Source organism: Notolepis coatsorum (genome assembly GCF_963971535.1).
Source record: "Notolepis coatsorum genome assembly, chromosome: 2".
Taxonomy (NCBI): domain Eukaryota; kingdom Metazoa; phylum Chordata; class Actinopteri; order Aulopiformes; family Paralepididae; genus Notolepis; species Notolepis coatsorum.
Window position 1 is genome coordinate 199073211 of NC_140166.1, and position 19080 is coordinate 199092290.

The window sequence follows — 19080 nt, forward strand, 5'->3', positions numbered from 1 at the left end:
TTACACACATGATTAATGTGCAGGTAACGTTGGTGTCCTAAGTGCTAGATTGTTGCCATGTCCATTTCTAGACCTCCTAGCTTCCCAGCCATAGCTGCTCTCCAAGAGATGACTGCTGCTCTACCCAGCATGAGCCAGAGTCCCAGACCACTGCCTGATCCCGAGGAGACGACCACTGCCTGATCCCGAGGAGACGACCACTGCCTGATCCCGAGGAGACGACCACTGCCTGATCCCGAGGAGACGACCACTGCCTGATCCCGAGGAGACGACCACTGCCTGATCCCGAGGAGACGACCACTGCCTGATCCCGAGGAGACGACCACTGCCTGATCCCGAGGAGACGACCACTGCCTGATCCCGAGGAGACGACCACTGCCTGATCCCGAGGAGACGACCACTGCCTGATCCTGAGGAGACAACCACCCCTTTGTCCTGCTCCTCCTCCTCATGCCCCAGAGACCTTGAATATAGTTTAATTGCTTAACCCTTTCACTACCACACCACATAAGGTTAAATTGTGGTCGTTTTGCTATTTTGGCTGGAGCCTCAGACTTTGACTGATCACATTGTATCTCATTGTGTCTGTCTACGATTTTGTCTTTTCAGGTGGAGTTCCAACTCCTCCAGAGGAGCCACAGAGAATGACTGACCAGAATGGTGTTTATCCCAAACTTGGGTCACAGGGTGAGGGATGAGTGCCTATGCTAAGTAAACATACTGACAATTTTGAACTAAATGTAACTCTTTGTCCTCATCCCATGACCCCCTGCTGGGGACCCGCATTTTGAAAACCACTCTTCTAGAAGACCAGTAAAATGGAGGCTGATGGAGAGACTTTCCAGAGGACCAGAGATGGAGGATGGCTGACCAGGTGTAGGAGATCTTTCTGACGACCAGAGATGGAGGATGACTGACCAGGTGTAGGAGAGACCTTCCAGAGATGGAGGAGGCTTTATGCCCAAGAGGACCATAGTGAGAAGATGATGAGATCCCTCAGCATCCAAAGAAAATGGTCAGAAAATTATTTTTCAATAAATTCAATAAAGACTTGGATATTTATCAACTAGTGATGGTTTATCTCCTTTACTTTGTGAAATATTAAATGGTTCAGGGGTAGGCAATTAAGTTTGGCTGAGGGCCACATTTTTTCCAAGCCATTGTATGGGTGGCCGGAAACAAAAACAATGGCTAATTTAATATATTGATAGTGAAAACATTTTAACTCTGTGACAGACCACCTTAAGTTATAACTGAGACATACATTTGTGGCAGAGGCATAATGGACAAAATAAACGAGCTGCATAGGTAGCATAATAAACTGTAAATGACATACACATTTGCGCTGAACATTATACCTTTGTCTTTTTGCCATTTTATTATAAAACCAGAGACAAGCGCCTCTCTCTTATCGGTCTATCTTACATTACACGCAATCAATGCGTCTATCTGAGGGCCCTTTCTGTGGAGCGCACTGGACTATTGAGAAACAATAGGAATTTTCCATTAGTTCTCCCAGTCCACGTGACCATTTCTAGCATTTCCATTGGCTATAGTGACAGACATAGGCCCTGTCCACACGAGCGTTTGGATTTAATATGACCGAAGTTTGAAAAAATAAAACTCCGTCCACACGGTGAACACAGGTGGACAACTGTGTATAACTGCGTACTCACGGCAGAGCTGGGATCCCAGCAACCGATACATTTAGTACAATGTAATACAATGCCAAAGCAGTAGGCGGCGATGTTGTTCAGACATGAAGGCCATTTCAACCAATCAGAAAAGGCTGTACGCTCACTAAACTTCCTGTTGGGTCGCGATCTGCCATTAATTAACTGAAGAAGAAGAAGTAAACTTCCTGTTTAGAAGCACAGCTGGACTGGATCATTTTGCCAACGGAACATATTATTTTCAGCAAAGAAAGAAACTGCAATAAACAAACGGATACATTCACTGTGTTCTGCCTCTCATTTTGTTGATGAAACAAAACGATCAGCAACACAATTTACCACCAAGAGCGGATAGTTTAGTCTCACAAAAGACAGCCGGTGTTGTTAGCTACATGCTAATGTGAATGGCTATATCCATGTATAGTATATAGCTTAAATGCTAACGTATTGTGGTAACGTTACCGATATGAAATGGATGTAAACGTTATTTAACACATTGCAGAATGGGTACAATACAATACGGCTCAATACAAACAATTGTTAAGGGGATGCAGTCTGGACTGGGTTCCTTATAACAATAACTTGACAACACATGAGTTTAGTTTAGCTGCAGCTACATGTTTACTCTCAGCGTCAGGTCAGGAATGCGACAAGACATCAGTCGATCACAACACTCTTCAACACAGACGATACGTTTCGAACAAAAGTTTGTTACAATCATTTTCATATAACGCTACTTGGGACTGCTGGTGTAGTTGGCTCTGCTCTAATCTCTCTACCCCACGGTCTGCCGTGAACATGGGGAATAATTGCGACAGCTCTGCTGTAAACACTGGGAATAACCTCGGTTGCTATGCCCACACGCAACTGCAAAACCGCACAACTCCACCCTGGCCACCGGTTTCAAAGACCGCGGTTGCAGTGTAGCAAATCCCCGGTTGTGTGTGGCCGAACAATGCAACTGCGCACATACAATCACGGTTACATTAAAACCAGCGTTCGTGTGGACGGGGCCATAGATATATGATAAATGGATAGATACAGCGGATTAGATGCAGTCCAGAGAAAACAACCAATCTAGATATTTCAAGATGCTATGCTTTACATCCGCGCATTCTCGGAGAGATGCACTACATTTTCAGATGACAATAATAATACAATAAATAATTTATCACAAACAAATCCAAAGATATTTAATGTTTTACAAAACATGTCTAGGGTTGCGCCCGGCTTTAGAGGGTTAAAAGCCTAATTGTATTTTTTATTTAGTTAATAAATGTCTCGTTGTAATTCCTAATATACCTAATGTAGGGCATCTTCTTGAAGCGGATTCTGCTTTTTTTGCTCTGATTTGACTTCAGTTTAATTGCATTATTACTGTTCACATGTGTGGTGCCGTCACAGTCAGTAAAGATAAAGTTTGAATGACTTACTGAACTGGTGTTTTAATTTCACACCACACTGCTTGTTTGTTATTTCAGCACCAGGCGCTCTCCACCGACTTTTTTCATGTTGAGCAAGCGCACATTGCCCCTCGCTGCCTACCTGTTATTCACTCTCAACATGGATAAATCAAAGTATAAGCATTCTTTAGGTGGTGGTAGTTTCTCTATTTGGACATTATAGCTAACATAGCCTAGTTGGTCTGATATATAATTTTTTTTTAATAATAATACTTTTTTTTTTATAATCTGAGGGGGGGCCAGACATTATTGGTGGCGGGCCAATTTCGGCCCGCGGGCCGCCTATTGCCGACCTGCGAGGGTAGAATGTGTGCATATTTCATATTTTGAATCGGTCATGTCCCAGTTTTCTATGTATTTTCATGTTACATTTCACTTGTTTGAATAGCTCCACTCCCAAGGGATGCAGAGGATGAACGTTCAGCTGTACAAGCAAAAATGTATTCTCTTAAAGGGGCACTTCACAAAAAAGACAGTAGATTGAGAGTTTAGACAGTTATTGAGAGTAAATTCATTTGAATATGGTCACCAGTGATGTCATCGAGGACATTGAATCCTTGTGTTGTGTTAATTACTGCACCCTTAAAGGGTCCTACTAATCACCATAAAGTACCACAATGAACCACAAAGTACCACAAAGTACCCCAAAATACCACAAAGTACCTCAAAGTACCCCAAAATACCCCCATAGTACCCAAAATACCCCAAAGAACCTCAAAGTTCCCCAAAGTATACCTCAATGTACCACAAATACTGGCTCAGAGGTAGAGCAGGTCAACTAATGATCATATGGTCAATGGTTTGGTCAGTGGTTTGAATCCCAGCTCCTTCTGTTCACATGCCGAAGTGTCCTTGGGCAAGACACTGAACCCCAAATTGCTCCCAATGAGCAGGCTAGCACCTTGCATGGCATCTGGCTGCCATTGCTCTGTGAGTGCATGTGTGAATTGGTGAAGGAGAGACATTTATAAAGCTCTTTGTGCAGGTAGGAAAGCGCTATATATGCGGATCCATTTCCCATTCCCAAAGTACCACATATATTATATATTGAATATATTATAATCTCCAAATGTAATAACATCTGTAATTGAACACTGAACAAACAGTATAAAATGTTTGAACAAATTCCAGTAATGATGGAAGAAAAGAGACAACAGTAGGCTATACATGACAACATGTAACTGTGTCATACTCATTACATTAAATTTTTTTTTAAACTAAATCAAATCTCTTATGAGCATGCATGAACATACCTATGTGTTCACTTTTCTTCATTTTGAGGTTGTTCACAATTTTTTTGCCATTCGTTTGGTATATTTCCAGGCACTTTGGGGTATTTTGTGGTACTTTGGGGTATTTTTAGGGTACTTTGTGGTATTTTGGGGTATACTTTGGGGTACTTTGTGGTACTTTATGGTGATTAGTAGGACCCCAATGAACTGATAAGGTACAAGTTTTTGGATGTGTGTGAGATACCTGCCAACTGCCTTACACTGTAATCATAACTACCTACCTCAACTATAGTCTATACCCCTATGACTCTGTATGATAGCATGTACAACAATGCGGTATATACCGACCGTATATATAAATGGTAAATGGTGCATTTATATAGCGCTTTACCCAAAGAGCTTTACAATTTGTTCCTCACATTCACCCATTCACAGACATTAAAAGTGTCTTGCTCAAGAACACTTCGACACGCTGCCTGAGAGGGGTAGGAATCGAACCGGGAACCTCCGGATTACCAGACGACTGCTCTATACTTCTCTATACTACACTGTCATCACTGTCACCCCTATAAATGTATATATTTATATTTACAGCATACATATCTGTCTGAATACCTACATATAATCCTTTCTATATACACCTCCATATAATGATAGCCCCAATAATGCTATATATATATATATATATATATATATATATATATATATATATATATATATATATATATATATATATATATATATATATATATATATATATATATATATATATATATATATATATATATATATATATATAACCATTATACCTGTATCACTGTATACATCTGATTAGCACTATAACTCAGTGCTCATGTTGCACTTTATATCACATGTACATTGTATATTGCACTTTACTACATTTGCACTCTGGATGCCAAACCTTTTTTCCCATTGTACTGTACTTGTTGTGCTGTATAATGACAATACATTTTAATCTAATCCTATCAAAATTCTTGTGCAAAATAAATCTGCAAACGGTCGGGTGGCGTAGTGGAGATTGCTCTCGTCACCAATGCAAGAGGCTGCGGTCTCGACTCCCGGAGTCAGCATTGCCTGCGGCTTGGGCCGATCGTCATACTAACTCGTTTGGCTGAGTTAGCGGGAGGGAAGTCGTGGGTGGTAATCTGGCGTTGTGGACAGCGACGCCTACAGGTCAGGTCTGGGCGCCTGCTCAGCGAAAGGCAGGAAGTGGTGAAGGCAGCGTGACCTCCCACACGTTACACTTCACCAATGAGAGTCCTCGCTGCCAGGTGAGAAGAGAGCCGCTGGCTGTCTCTGCATGTGTCGGAGGAAGCATGTGGTAGACTTCAGGGTTCCCTTGTACCGACCAGTAGGGGGAACATGCGCACAACGACCAGGTAGGGGAGGGGGGGAATTGGCATAACGACAAAAATTGGGATGGGGAGAAAAGCATAGAAAATCAGGCGGAGAAAAAGAGGATAAAAAAAGAAGAAAAAATCTGCAATCTTTTCTGGTGAAGTGCTCCTTTAAGTAATGTACTTCTCTTGCAAATGGAGTTCCAGTTTATCCAATGGAGCCATGAAGAATTGTGTGCATGTAAAATAAGAACCAAGATCCAGGACCCATCTAGAGTAGGAGACCAATGGCTCGATGGACAAGGTCATGACACATCTATAGGTTTAAGAGTTTAAGATATAGACATCACTTCAAGGTGTAATATCTATGTTAAAAATAGGGACATCACTTCAAGGGGTCATATCTATAGGTGTAACAGCCCACAGTATGGCAGACAAGAACCCAACAGCAACGACACAGTGACAGTTCAGATGTGACAGGCAGACACAGTTTAATGAGTAATCAGGGGTCAATAACAGTATATAAGTATAAGTCTTTATTTGTCTCTGCACTTTCCATCCCGTCGTCCTTCCCCCCCAAGGGCAGCCGGGAGCAGACAAAGGCTGCAGCGAGCACCGCGCCCGGGGACCAATCCAAGTGCTCCTGTCGATCTTCGTCAGGGACGCAACAGCGTTAGCGATCGGTTGTGCATGTTTTTCCATTGGGTTTATCTTATCGGGAGGGGAAGCCCTTGCGAGCACGGGGAGAACATGCAAACTCAGAAAGGCCCGGGAGATACCCCACCTGGGTAACTGGCAACACGGCAACCTGGTACCCAAGCGGGAATCAAACCCTCAACCTTCTAGCTGTGAGGCGACAGCTATACACCACCGTGCCGCCTAAAATCAGTCCATGTTAGAAAACAAATACAGTTAGGGAGCAGGCAGAAGTTTAATGAGTAATCAGGGGTCAATACCCTATATTACACCTTGAAGTGATGTCTCTATCTTTAACCTATTGTCACAACTTCAGTCAGTTTTTAATATGTTCACTGATATTAACTCTCCTGTCATTTCAGACCTTGACACTCTCCTGCATCACCTGCTGATCACACCTGCATGGCCTGCTCCCACACACCTGCCCCTCATTAGCTAATCAGCCCTTCAGTATTTAGACCTGTTAATTTCCCTTGCTCCCTGCCAGATTGTCTGTGTCTTATACCTATAGCAGAGTTTTGCTATCTTGATTCATCCTGCCTGTTTCTGCTATTGACCCTCCTGTTGGATTTTGGATTTCAGACTTCTCCTCCTGCCTGCCCCCTTATTGGATTTGTTTGCCACATGGACTGATATTCTGTTATCTATAGGTTCAAGATATTGACATCACTTCAATGTGTCATGTTGTCTATAGGTTAAAGCCAGGGGCATCACTTCAAGGTGATATAACTATAGGTTTAAGATAGAGACATCACTTTAAGATAGAGACATCACTTCAAGCTTGAAGTGATGTCTCTATTTTAAACCTATAGATATATCACCTTGAAGTGATGCCTTTGTCTTAAACCTACTAACCTATAGATGTGTCATATAGGTTATCTATAGGTTTAAGACAAATACATCACTTCAGGGTGATATATCTATAGGTTTAAGATATAGACATATAGCCCGGTGCTAAACATGAAAATTATATTCTATTTTGTCCAAATTCTGCCTTTTTAACTGTATCCCAACTTCACGTTACTTACAACCTAAAGACTGGTGCCCTTTTCCCCCCACTAACTCGTGCAATAAACTCTGTTCTCCCGACTAAGCTGCTTTTGATTCATTTGTTTTATAGCTCACTACTATAATCCACTGGGAAACATGACAATAAGCAGCATGTACTGTAGGAAGTTCTGCCTTTTTAGTTGCATCGTAGGAGCACAGCCTTCACTTGGCGCGTTACAACCATTATTTCTCCCTCCTCCTGCTCAGCCTCCTAATCAATTCTGATGTCACCTCCTAGGAGGTTCCTTGTGCTCAGGGCGGATAAATCGATAGTTATGTGGATATTTGCGCAAACTGCAGTTTATTTGATTTTTTTGTTGAGAAATTGTCATACGGTAAGAAATGCTTGAAAACCCGTGCAAGAAATCCGACGGAACCGATGAATGAGACGCGCAAGAAGTTTCTTTTTGACAGCAATCATTTCACAAGAACCCAGGTAAAAAAAATACCACGATTCATCTCAATAAATATTTTAACTCAAGTTATATGCATTTTTTTCATCGAATAATGTCGGTTGTTTTCGAATGTTGTTTTCCTAGTGTAGCATACTTGTCGATTAACAGGTTCATTTTTATTTCATTACATTTCATAGGATGCACTGGTTAACAATCCCGCATTTTCTCGTAAGTAGACCAAGAATATATTCTTTGTTTCATGGTTGAATGGAATTCTCACCACTGAAGACGTTGATTACAGTACGTGATTCTACTACAACCACCTGGCTGTATAGGCTCGCTGAACATAGTCATACTTTTAATGGGACAACACCTAATAACTAACTCAAATAACTGCTTTCCAGTTCCATAGCATTGTCCATTTGATAAGCTAGCCTGCCTGCATGCTTTGCTCCTATATGTTTAGAGTATATATTTTAAGAGTATCAGATGAATGTTTTGTGTCTGACAGTCTGACTTGATTTTGGCTACAATGGGGGACAAATGCACTAAACAGCCTGTTGTTACGTTTCAGGTTTGGTTTCATCTGTACATGTCAGGTAAGACACATCCCCTCCCAATTCCCCATGTATGCCAGGTAAGCTCTGGGGAGTCCATTTCAACCACAAAAACTGCTCTTGACTAAAAAAGACAAAGTTCTCAGCTCATATAGTTGGCCTTTCAGATGACTGTATAATTCTAAGTCCTCATGACTTCACCACACTTAATGGACACTTTAATGGACATTGTGGTTTGGGATTACTTGATGTCCCCCAATCAGTCGCCAGTCGTTAATCTCTCACTATGCTGAGATCATGTCGAAACCACTATACTTTTGGTTTTAAGAGACCAGGCGGTTTATGTTCTTTGCCTTGTAGACGTCCCTCTATAATTCATAGTTAATGCCTGGTTTGTAAGTGTAATGACGGCTTTGGAGAGCATTATGCGGACTGGGGAGTGACCTGACTTGAGACAAGAACTTAAAGGTGCTACGTGAATCAATTTGCACTTAATCACTTTCTTTTGCCAAATGTGTGAACGGATTGTAACATAATTTAACAAAATGACACCTTCCCTGACTTTCTCGGGGTGCCTATAACAGCCTGTGGACTGATTTCAATGTAAAGGAAAAATCCAAAGCATATGATGTTTGCGACAAAGTGTGGGGAAACTCCAGCTTAGTTTTCTCCAGAGGCCTGGGGTCGTAGAAACACATTGTCGGTTCACACTAGATCAATCTGTACCACATTTGGTACCTTTAGCCTACAAACAGTACTGTATTTGCAAATCTGATATGTCATAAATGTATAGATGTAGCAGTACTGTCTATCTGTATGTCATGTATGTCATATATGTCCTGATGAATTGAAAATGGGGGACCCTGATGTAAACAAGACGAAAGTCTTTCTCTGGTCTGCATCCACTTAACAATTGTGTGTATTGAGCTGTACTGTATTGTACCCATTCTGTAATCTGTTAATAAAGTTTTCAATCAATCAATCAATCAATCAATCAATCAATCAATCAATCAATCAATCAATCAATCATGTTTAGTATGAGAGTGTAATATACTGGACAAGAGGGAGCCTTTTTTGTCTCTTGGGTCTTTGGAAAGACCAGACAAGGTCAGAGGAGTTTGATCATATTTACTGAGGATGGCCAGATTTAATAATTTAAAAACATAATACATGAATAACAACAAATGTTTGTTCTAAATAACAAAATGTTCTAAATAAATAACAATGTTGAAATTGAGAAGTTTGGACTTTTTACAACTGAAATAAAAAATGTTGTTATTACAGAGAGAGAGTTAAGTACCGGAAAAAGGTACCATTGTGTACCGATACCGAATTCCAGGAACTGGTACTGGTACCGGTATAAGTTCAAATGTGAACAGTACCCAACCCTTGTCAAAATGTAAGGGATACCCGTCCAGTTACAGAGAACCAAGAGTGGTTTGTCAACTCGTAGGCGTTGCAGAGTTGTGAAAAAACACAGAATGTGGAGCCTCTTTCTCCCTCTTCCGGGGCTCCAAAAACATACCCTCCCTTTAGGTCACTGTAAAAAAAATATATAAAGATTCACTATTTATTTTCGGGCTTTTTCTGTATTTTTCACCCATCCCAATTTATTCGCTATGCCAATTCTCTTCCTGGTCGCTGCGTGCATTGCTCCACTGTCAGCCTGGGGAGGGTGTAGAACTACCACATGCCTCCTCTGATACATGTGGAGTCGCCAGCCGCTTCTTTTAACCTGAGGAGTTTCACTGGGGGAACGTAACATGTGCGGAGGTTCATGCTATTTCCCCCAGATCCCCTCCCTGCTGAACAGGCGCCCTGACCGACCAGTAAGAGTTGCAGTTTACAACGACCAGGACACATACCCCACCGGCTTCCCATCCACTAACACTGCCAATTGTGTTAGTAGGGACGACTGACCAAGCTGGAGGTACTGCTGACAGCTGGATTAAATCCCAGAGTCTCTGCGGTGGTAGGCAAGGGCATAGTCCACTGCGCCACCCAGCCGCACCCTCCCCTTAGGTAACTTTTGATGAAGGACGGATTGCGGTGTTGTAATAAAAATGTAAAAACATGTTATTTGGGCGTCACATGTCCATCTGTGAGCCTTGATCAGCTACCATCTGCAAGCCGGCCTGTGTATCCCAGTGCTGTCTGATGACGTTCCCAGCCCGAGATACGTGAACGCAAAGATCCTGGAGCAGCAGGATGCTCACTGCGGGTCACGTAACGCCCACCGGTGTCATTAACCCCTTCACTGCCACACGACAGAAGGTTAACCCTTTACTATCACACAACCGACGGTCGACCGGCTGTCGTGTGGCAGTGAAAGGGTTAACCTTCTGTGTATTGTCGCAGTGAAAGGGTTAACCGTTTTGGTAGTGCGGCAGTGAAAAGGGTTAATGAGGTGGAATTTCTGATCATTCCACATAGCACCTTTTAAAGGTAGAATCTGTAATGCCGGCATCAAACAGCGACCTCTAGGCAAAAAATTCCCAGTTTGGTTTTGCACTTTGTTTACATTTTCTTTTTGTTTTGGTCTGCTTGTCTGATGGTCTGGGTTGCAGTTGAGTGGCGATAGGGGAGGAACACGTTTGTTATAGAGGTCGCTGTGACCTTGCTTTACAGATTCTACCTTTAAACTGAAATGGTCACATGAAACCACTGCCTTGGTTTGGAGCTTAAAGGAACATACCAACATTTGGGGAAATGAGCTTAGCGTCTTCTCCAGAGAGAGACAAGAAGGTGGATACCAGTTTCCTCTTTGTGCGTTCAGTAGAAAGCTATCTGGCTGCATGTTAGCCTAGCTTAGCACAATGAATGGAAGCGGACATGACCGGTTAACCTAGGCATTGTCCAACTAACACCTCTCCCGAAGGCTAACCGGTCATGTCCGCTTCCATTCATTGTGCTAAGCTAGGCTAACATGCAGCCAGATAGCTTCCTACTGAACGCACAGAGAGGAAACTGGTATCCATCTTCTTGTTTCTCTCTGGAGAAGACGCTAAGCTAATTTCCCCAAATGTTGGTGTTCTTTTAATAAGAGGCCATTCCATTAATTGACCTCTCTCGTTTCCTTTTTGAAGATGCGGCTTTGGCGGCGGGAAGCAGAGCCCCGGAGGAGTCTTACTATGAATACGTCCCGGACCGCCTGCCGTGGCACAGTGCGCTACGCCTGTGTAACCAACGCTCGGGGGCCTTAGCGACGGTCACCAACCCTTCCGAGAACCAAGAGCTAACTAGCTTCTTAAAGTCCTCGAACATCTCACAACCCGTGTGGATTGCCAGGAAAGTCATGACACATCTGAAAAGTAAGTTCAGAGTGCCACTTCTGACACTGCCGTCTCTTGACACTTTTTAGTGATAAATCTGCACCTCTTCCTTTCAAACAGTAAGCTCATTGTGCTTTCGCCCAAAAGCCCCCCCCCCTCCACTCACCGGCTTATGAAAACATGGGTAATAAGATTGACGACACTACCCCATACAATCCACATAGCCCCAAGTGAATAAGTGTTTCACAAAGTGTTTACAACATGTTATGAGCGTGAAATGGAATTGTGTAATAAGGTTCCATGTCTTTTATTTTATTTTCTTGTTATTGCATACCAATTATTAATAACAGCTTTTTCTCTTGTCTGGGGGGGAAAAAACGAAACAAAATTAGGTCCCTCGGAAACGCTGATCTTGGAGTTCGCCGGGCGCTCGGACAGGAAGAACGCGCGCCTCCGCCACAAGTTCCCCTCCATGGGCTCCGTGACCGTTTGCACCCGGCTCCGCTTCGACCCGAGCTGCTTTGGATTTTCCGCCGTCTTCTCTTATTCCATCCAGTCATACTTTAATGAGTTCCAGCTCCGCGCAAACCTCCTCCAAGGCCAGCCCGTGCAGTTGGCCCTGCTCGTCCACGGCACGCACAGCCCCTACCAGGAGGCCTTCGACCACGACGGCTCCTGGCACTCCGTCTGCGCGTCCTGGAGCCAAAGCCAGGGGCGGTGGGCGCTGTTCGCTGATGGCCGGCCCGTCGGCAGGGGGGACAGCCTCTACCGGGCTGCCAGCATCGGCCCCGATGGCCTGTTCATCATCGGCCAGGACCAAGACGCCTTCGGCGGGGCCTTCAAGAAGGAGGAGTCGTTCTCCGGAAGCGTCACGCAGCTGCACATTTGGGAGCGGGTGTTGAGCGACAATGAAATCCGCACCATGGAAAGGGATTGTTCGCCTGTTTCCTCTGGGCTGTCGTTCAAATGGAGCGTGGCGGCCCTGGAAATGGACTCCTCCCTGGGGAGAGTGTGGGGAATCTTCCCGTGTCAAGGTAACATATAATGCCCACACAAGCACAGGGACAGTGGAGGAAGATGCTGTTGGTTTTTGGTTGGGGTGGTGGTGGGGATGGGGGGTGGTGTTCCAATTAGATAAGATAAGATAAGATAAGATAAGATATTCCTTTACTGATCCCCTTGGGGAGATCAGGAGATTAACCCGATTGAGGTGGCAATGACCCCCGCTCTCTGTCTCTCTCTTTCTATGTCTCACTCTATATTTTTCTCTCTTCATCTTGATTGACCTCTTCCTCTCCTTCTGTTGTCTTCCCTCTCCACTCTTTTCCATCCTGCTCCAACGCCTCCGCTCTGTCCCCCCACCCCCATCTGTCCTGTCGGGCCAAGTCCCATCATGAGTTGTAGAGCTGAAATTCATTCTATCTCTCTCTCTCCCTCCCACTCCCTTTCTCTCTTCCCCCTCTCTCTATCGCTCTTTCTTTCTCTCTCCACCCTCTCTCTCTGTCTCTTACTGTCTCACTCCCTCTCTCTCTGTCTCTTACTCCCTCTCTCTCTGTCTCTTACTCCCTCTCTCTCTGTCTCTTACTCCCCCTCTCTCTTACTCCCCCTCTCTCTGTCTCTTACTCCCTCTCTCTCTGTCTCTTACTCCCTCTCTCTCTGTCTCACTCCATCTCTCCTTCTCTCTCCCCCCTCTCTCTCCCACTCCCTATCTCTCTGAATCTTACTCCCTCCCTCTCTGTCTCTTACTCCCTCTCTCTCTGTCTCTCACTCTCTGTCTCTCACTCCCTCTCTCTGTCTCTCACTCCCTCTATCTGTCTCTTACTCCCTCTCTCTGTCTATTACTCCCTCTATCTCTGTCTCTGTCTCTTACCCCCCCTCCCTGTCTCTTACTCCCTCTCTCTCTGTCTCTTACCCCCTCTCTCTATGTCTCTTACTCCCCCCTCCCTGTCTCTTACTCCCTCTCTCTCTTACTCCCTCTCTCTCTCTCTCTGTCTCTCACTCCCTCTCTCTGTCTCTTACTCCCTCTCTCCTATCCTCTTATGAATAAGGAAGCCGGTGGCCAAGTTTGTAATTGGCAAACGTCGGCCTCTAAAAACAGGGTTGCTGTAGATTTTTCATAGGTGGCGTCATTCTGAATCCCACCCTTCAAAATAAACGTCTCCCTTCTCTGACATCGGCCGTCCCCGATGAGTAATGAGAGTTCACTCCTTGGCCCCGCTCCTGGTTCTGTAAGATACACTGAACATGCAGCCAGATGGTGTAACCCCCACAGACACACACACACACACACACCAAACCCTTTCCCCCTGTCTTATCAGACCATTTAACCCTTTCACTACCGCACTACATAAGGTTAACCATTTACTATTACACTACAAAGGGTTAACCTTATGTAGTGCGGTAGTGAAAGTGTTAACCTGCTGTCGCGTGGCAGTGAAAGGGTTAACATTCTGTATTGTCACAGTGAAAGGGTTAACCATTTGGTAGTGTGGCAGTGAAATGGTTAACAGACTCTACTCCCTCAGATGTGATGTGATGTGTGAATGTGTGATGTGATGTGTGAAAATTCAAATTGACATAGATTGAAATGAAACATTAGATCTCCTTTAACTTTAATTTGACTTACTCACAAGCATTTTACATTACCTATCAAATCCGGGCAACACACTTACCCTAAAGTGAAATTGACATTTAGTCTCAAACTGACATTGATTAGAAGGTATAATTTTTTATTTTCACTCCAAGTTGCATTGAATTTATCATGGCAGCATCCAGTAAACAGAACATTTGACAAATGATTGCCCCGGTTGTTATGTTTAGGTAATATTAAATGCTTCTGAGTAAGTCAAATAAAATAAAATAAATAAAGTTAATTTCAGTCTATGTTCATTTGCCCGGCTGTGATATAAAGCAAGCATTATTTAGGCATTTAGCATTTTGTAATATTATAAATATATATATATAGCTATAGTAACTTATTATAGCATGAACCACAGCACCTTTTACTTTTGCTAATGTTACTGTATCACAAGCCATTCAAATTCAGGAGTATCAGGAGCAGTGGCGGCCGGTGGGTACTTCGCCACTAGGGGCGCTATACCAAACATTTTGCAAACATGTACAGTACAGTACCACGCAACAGACTCATGGCAAGACGTGAGCGATTCGACTCACGCTCACGGCAATGAATCGGCTCTTATGAACGAGTCGCTCAGCTGTTACTACAACAACACACAACCAGTCAAATAAAGTATAGTCTAGACTCTAATTCACAACTTGAAACACAATATATAAATAGAAAAGTTAGAAACAAAACTCGCCCGTCTCCAAACACAGGCAGATCTCTCCCTCTCTCCTTCTCTCTCTCACACACAGCGCGACGTGGAATCGATTCGTTACACAATCAGACCTATTATATACCAAGAATAACTTCAGTATGAGTACAGGGCTGTACACATATTTTGCATATTGTTAAACGAGCCAAGGCTAGCTATTAAACTATCGATATGAATCGAAAATCTGGGACCCTGATGTAAACAAGACAAACGTCTTTCTCTGGTCTGCATCCCCTTAACAATTGTGTGTATTGAGCCGTACTGTATTGTACCCATTCTGCAATCTGTTAATAAAGTTCTCATTCATTCATTCATTCAAACATAGACGATATTGAACAAGCCATAATCCACGTATTTTCAATCCGAGAGAGCTGCAGTAGTTAAATCAATGAGCCATCGACATAGTCAGTGTGGTAACGTTATTATTGCATCCAAGATTGATACACGGCTGGCTAGGCAGTTGGTAGTCATAGTCTTGTGTTATAAAATAAATAAACAATCAGCAATGTCTCGCTTCATGAATGGCCAGCAGTAGCCTAACAGTACTGCTCCTAAAAAAAACTATTTACAAACGTTAACGTTAACCACAGAGAGAGAGAGAGAGAGAGAGAGAGAGAGAGACTCACTGTTTAGTTGAAACGTCCAGGGCAGGAGAGCTTGATAAACGTGTATAATCCACTGATGATGTATTCCAGACCACTGTCCACTGTAGTCTGTCTCCAGACTGCATCCGCCATATAGCTTGTTAGCCAAGTGTTAGCTCGTTAGCACAACACAAGTACATTCCTTTGTCCATTTCCGCTCAAACAGACTGCAAACTACCTGGCGTTCTATCGCCATGCTCTAAGACAAACTCTAACCTTAACCAACTTTGAAAGAGTGCCTAAGCTTAACAGTCTAAAGAACTTGCAGTCACGGCACGCTCGTCTAAGACAAACAGCTGCCTGCATCATTCTCACAACAACACAACTATCTCCACCGACCAACCTAGGAATAACCTAGAATTGGAACATTAGAAATTGGATTCGGCCAATCAGAGATCGTCTCTGTGAAATTCTGCTACGGAAAAAAATACTGGCGTCGGCCAATCAGAGAGCGTCTCCGCGAAATGCGGCTACAGATATTCTTGACGCTACTGGCTAGACCGCTTCAAATCGCGCCCGGATTCCAACATAATAGTCATATTTCAACACACAACGCGTTATGCACTGATTGGCTGTGACGGATACAGCGATCAAACTGTGACGAGCACTCAGAGCGCTATCGCGTATAGCCCGGGCCGAGAAATACGAAAGAATAAAAAAAATAAAAAAAACGTGATGTCACTTCCTGCTCTGGAAAACGAGTGTTTTTTAATTGCGATAATAACGTTATATTGTGCATTGGAAATACAAACATACTTAAAATGAGTAAATATTATTCATTTTAAACATGTTTATATTATTTATAGGGCTATAAAACTAAAAACTAAAAACTTATTTTTCTTGTTCTCTCATATAACCAGGGTAGTTCCTGAGGGGGGGCGGCGCCCGAGCGCCCCTAGTGGCGAGCCGCCACTGATCAGGAGTCAATAACAACCCAACTGAATGTGGAGCTTCAGTGGGCGGGGTTTTATTATAGAGCTAGTGAAATATGTTAGTGAAAGTAAAAGCTATTATTTCACAAGGGTGTATTTCCTGTGCCTATCAACCTTCAAACAACTTTCATGGAGTATTTCTCCTCTCCCTTTCAACATCAGTGGCATGACACCTGTGAACACAACATCTGTTAAAGATGGGGGAAAATATCCGGTAATGTCAATAAGTCGAAACGATTTTAACACTTTGAGCGGCAGCTATTATCCTCATCCTGTACTTAATGCGCCACGCTTTAAAAGATAGGCATTTTCACTGTTCGTCACGATGTTTGCAGAGCTATATCTATATTCTATATTATAGCTATGGAGACAATACTATGGCTCATTTGACAGTCACTATCTCTCGTCCAACATGTAAAAAAGAGTAAATTTTTTCATGTATACGTTCGTGCGTTATCCCGTGGTGAATATTGTATAGTTTATTATAGTAAGAGTGATCCTGGCTAATTCCTGGAAGCTGCGTTATGGAGCGATATGTGAATTTTGCTAAAGGCGTTCGCGTTGCTCGCTTGGACACGTTACTACTTCCAAATCAAAGGTATATAATAATAGGTATTTTTGATGCTCTGATCGTCAGCAACGGCATACGTTTTGGAGTACGTGACATAATGCTGGTTGTGATCGATGTGAAATCATTGTTGGATCAAAGTAGGATTGATGTCATAATAGTCCTTACCTTTACTAGGAGGAGGTATCCCAAAAAGAATATTCCAATTGTCTGATCGCGATTTCCAGTATTGATCACGCGTTCCAAAGTGCTCGGATGAAGCGATTCACTTGGCTTGGTAAAAAAAATTCCGGCTCAACCACTGGCGAGATAACCAGAGAAATCTCGGGTCTGGTGCAGAAAGTGTTAAGAAAGGGTATTTCAGTTTGGGTTGTTGGTATTCGTTGCATGTTTTTGTCCAGTGCGTAACACACCTGCCACAGCAGTCTCATCCCAGGTGTGTTAGTTCTATGTAGGGCTGGGTATCGAAATTACATACTTTTGCATCAGTGAGCCAATAAGCATGTTTGTTCCAAGATGTAATAATAATAATAATAATAATAATAATAATAATAATAATAATAGTCTGGATTTATATAGCACCTTTCATGAAACGCAAGGATGCTTTTACAAAGCAACAAAAACACATAAAACATAAGCAAAATAAATAATAATAACAATAGGACAGGGAGACGACGTGTGTTTTCAGGGCAGTCTTGAAGGACTCCCAAGGATGTGGCAGAGCGGGAGAGAGGTCCAGAGGGTGGGGGCCGCCACACTGAAGGCTCTGTCCCCAGAAGTATGCGGGTGTGAAGGATTGAGATCAGATCCGTGTCCGAGGATCACAGCCTCCGGGAGTTGTAGGGGTGGAGGAGGTCAGATAGGTACTGGGGGGCATGGAGGGGGTGTAGGGTTGAAGGAGGTCAGATAGGTACTGGGGGGCATGGAGGGGGTGTAGGGTTGAAGGAGGTCAGATAGGTACTGGGGGGCATGGAGGGATTTGTAGGTAAGGAGAAGGATCTTATAGGAGATACGGGACTCGAGCAGGAGCCAGTGGAAGTGGATGAGGGTGATGTGCTGCCAGGGCCTGGTGCAGGTGAGAACCCTGGCATGAGTTATGCACATACTGGAGCCTGTCTAATAAGGCTGGTAATTGGCTGGTTTCTTCTGTTTAACCAATCCAAAATTGAACAGAGCTCAGCACATAACTCAGCAAAGTACGGTATTGAAAAGAAAAAGTATCATTTTGGTATCTGTATCAAATCTCGGGTATCGGTATTGGCACGAGTATTGAACATTTTCAGATGATACCCACCGCTAGTGCCAATGATGGATCTTATGTGTGATCTGATGTGTCCCCTGGCATTCTTTTTCCTTTCTACCTTTCCTTCTCTCATTTCCTTAAAAACTTTGTGTTGCCAGGTAACAGCAGTGAGTTAATCACTCCTTCCACGGGTGATTTGCCCTATCAAAACTTCTCAACGGAGGTGGTCCACACCCCCCAGACCGGGGTGGAGTGCGTGACCTTCGACCCCTTGAGCGGAAGTTTGAGCCTGGATACGTGTGAGTCGTCCAGAGGGGCCGTCTGCCAGTTTGAGAAAGGTGATAGCATTATTAATAATAATAATAATAATAATAATAATAATAATAATAATAATAATAATAATAATAATAATAATAATAATAATAATAATAATAATGATGATAATAATAAGAAGAAGACTATATTTTATGCAGCACTTTTCTTTACTAAACACATAAGTCATATATAGAGGCTTGATTTGTAGTCCAGAACTAACACATCTGATTTGACAGAGATTAATCGTTATTAACCCTTTCACTACCACACTACAGAAGGTTAACCTTTCACTACCATACTACAGACAGTAACCGTCTGTAGTGTGGTAGTGAAAGGGTTAATTAGGG

General features: G+C 43.2%; 1 protein-coding gene across 1 annotated transcript in view; it reads left to right on the plus strand.

Annotated features, from left to right (window-relative positions):
* The first annotated feature begins 7708 nt into the window (after positions 1 to 7708).
* Positions 7709 to 19080, plus strand: part of LOC311223687 (adhesion G protein-coupled receptor D2) — a 115500-nt gene continuing 104128 nt past the window's right edge. Inside the window, exons 1-6 of the mRNA XM_084308459.1 lie at positions 7709 to 7908; positions 8065 to 8095; positions 8442 to 8466; positions 11511 to 11735; positions 12089 to 12730; positions 18577 to 18756. Coding sequence (XP_084164585.1) covers positions 7856 to 7908; positions 8065 to 8095; positions 8442 to 8466; positions 11511 to 11735; positions 12089 to 12730; positions 18577 to 18756 — 1156 coding nt within the window. The 5' untranslated portion in view covers positions 7709 to 7855. The remainder of the gene's footprint in view (positions 7909 to 8064; positions 8096 to 8441; positions 8467 to 11510; positions 11736 to 12088; positions 12731 to 18576; positions 18757 to 19080) is intronic.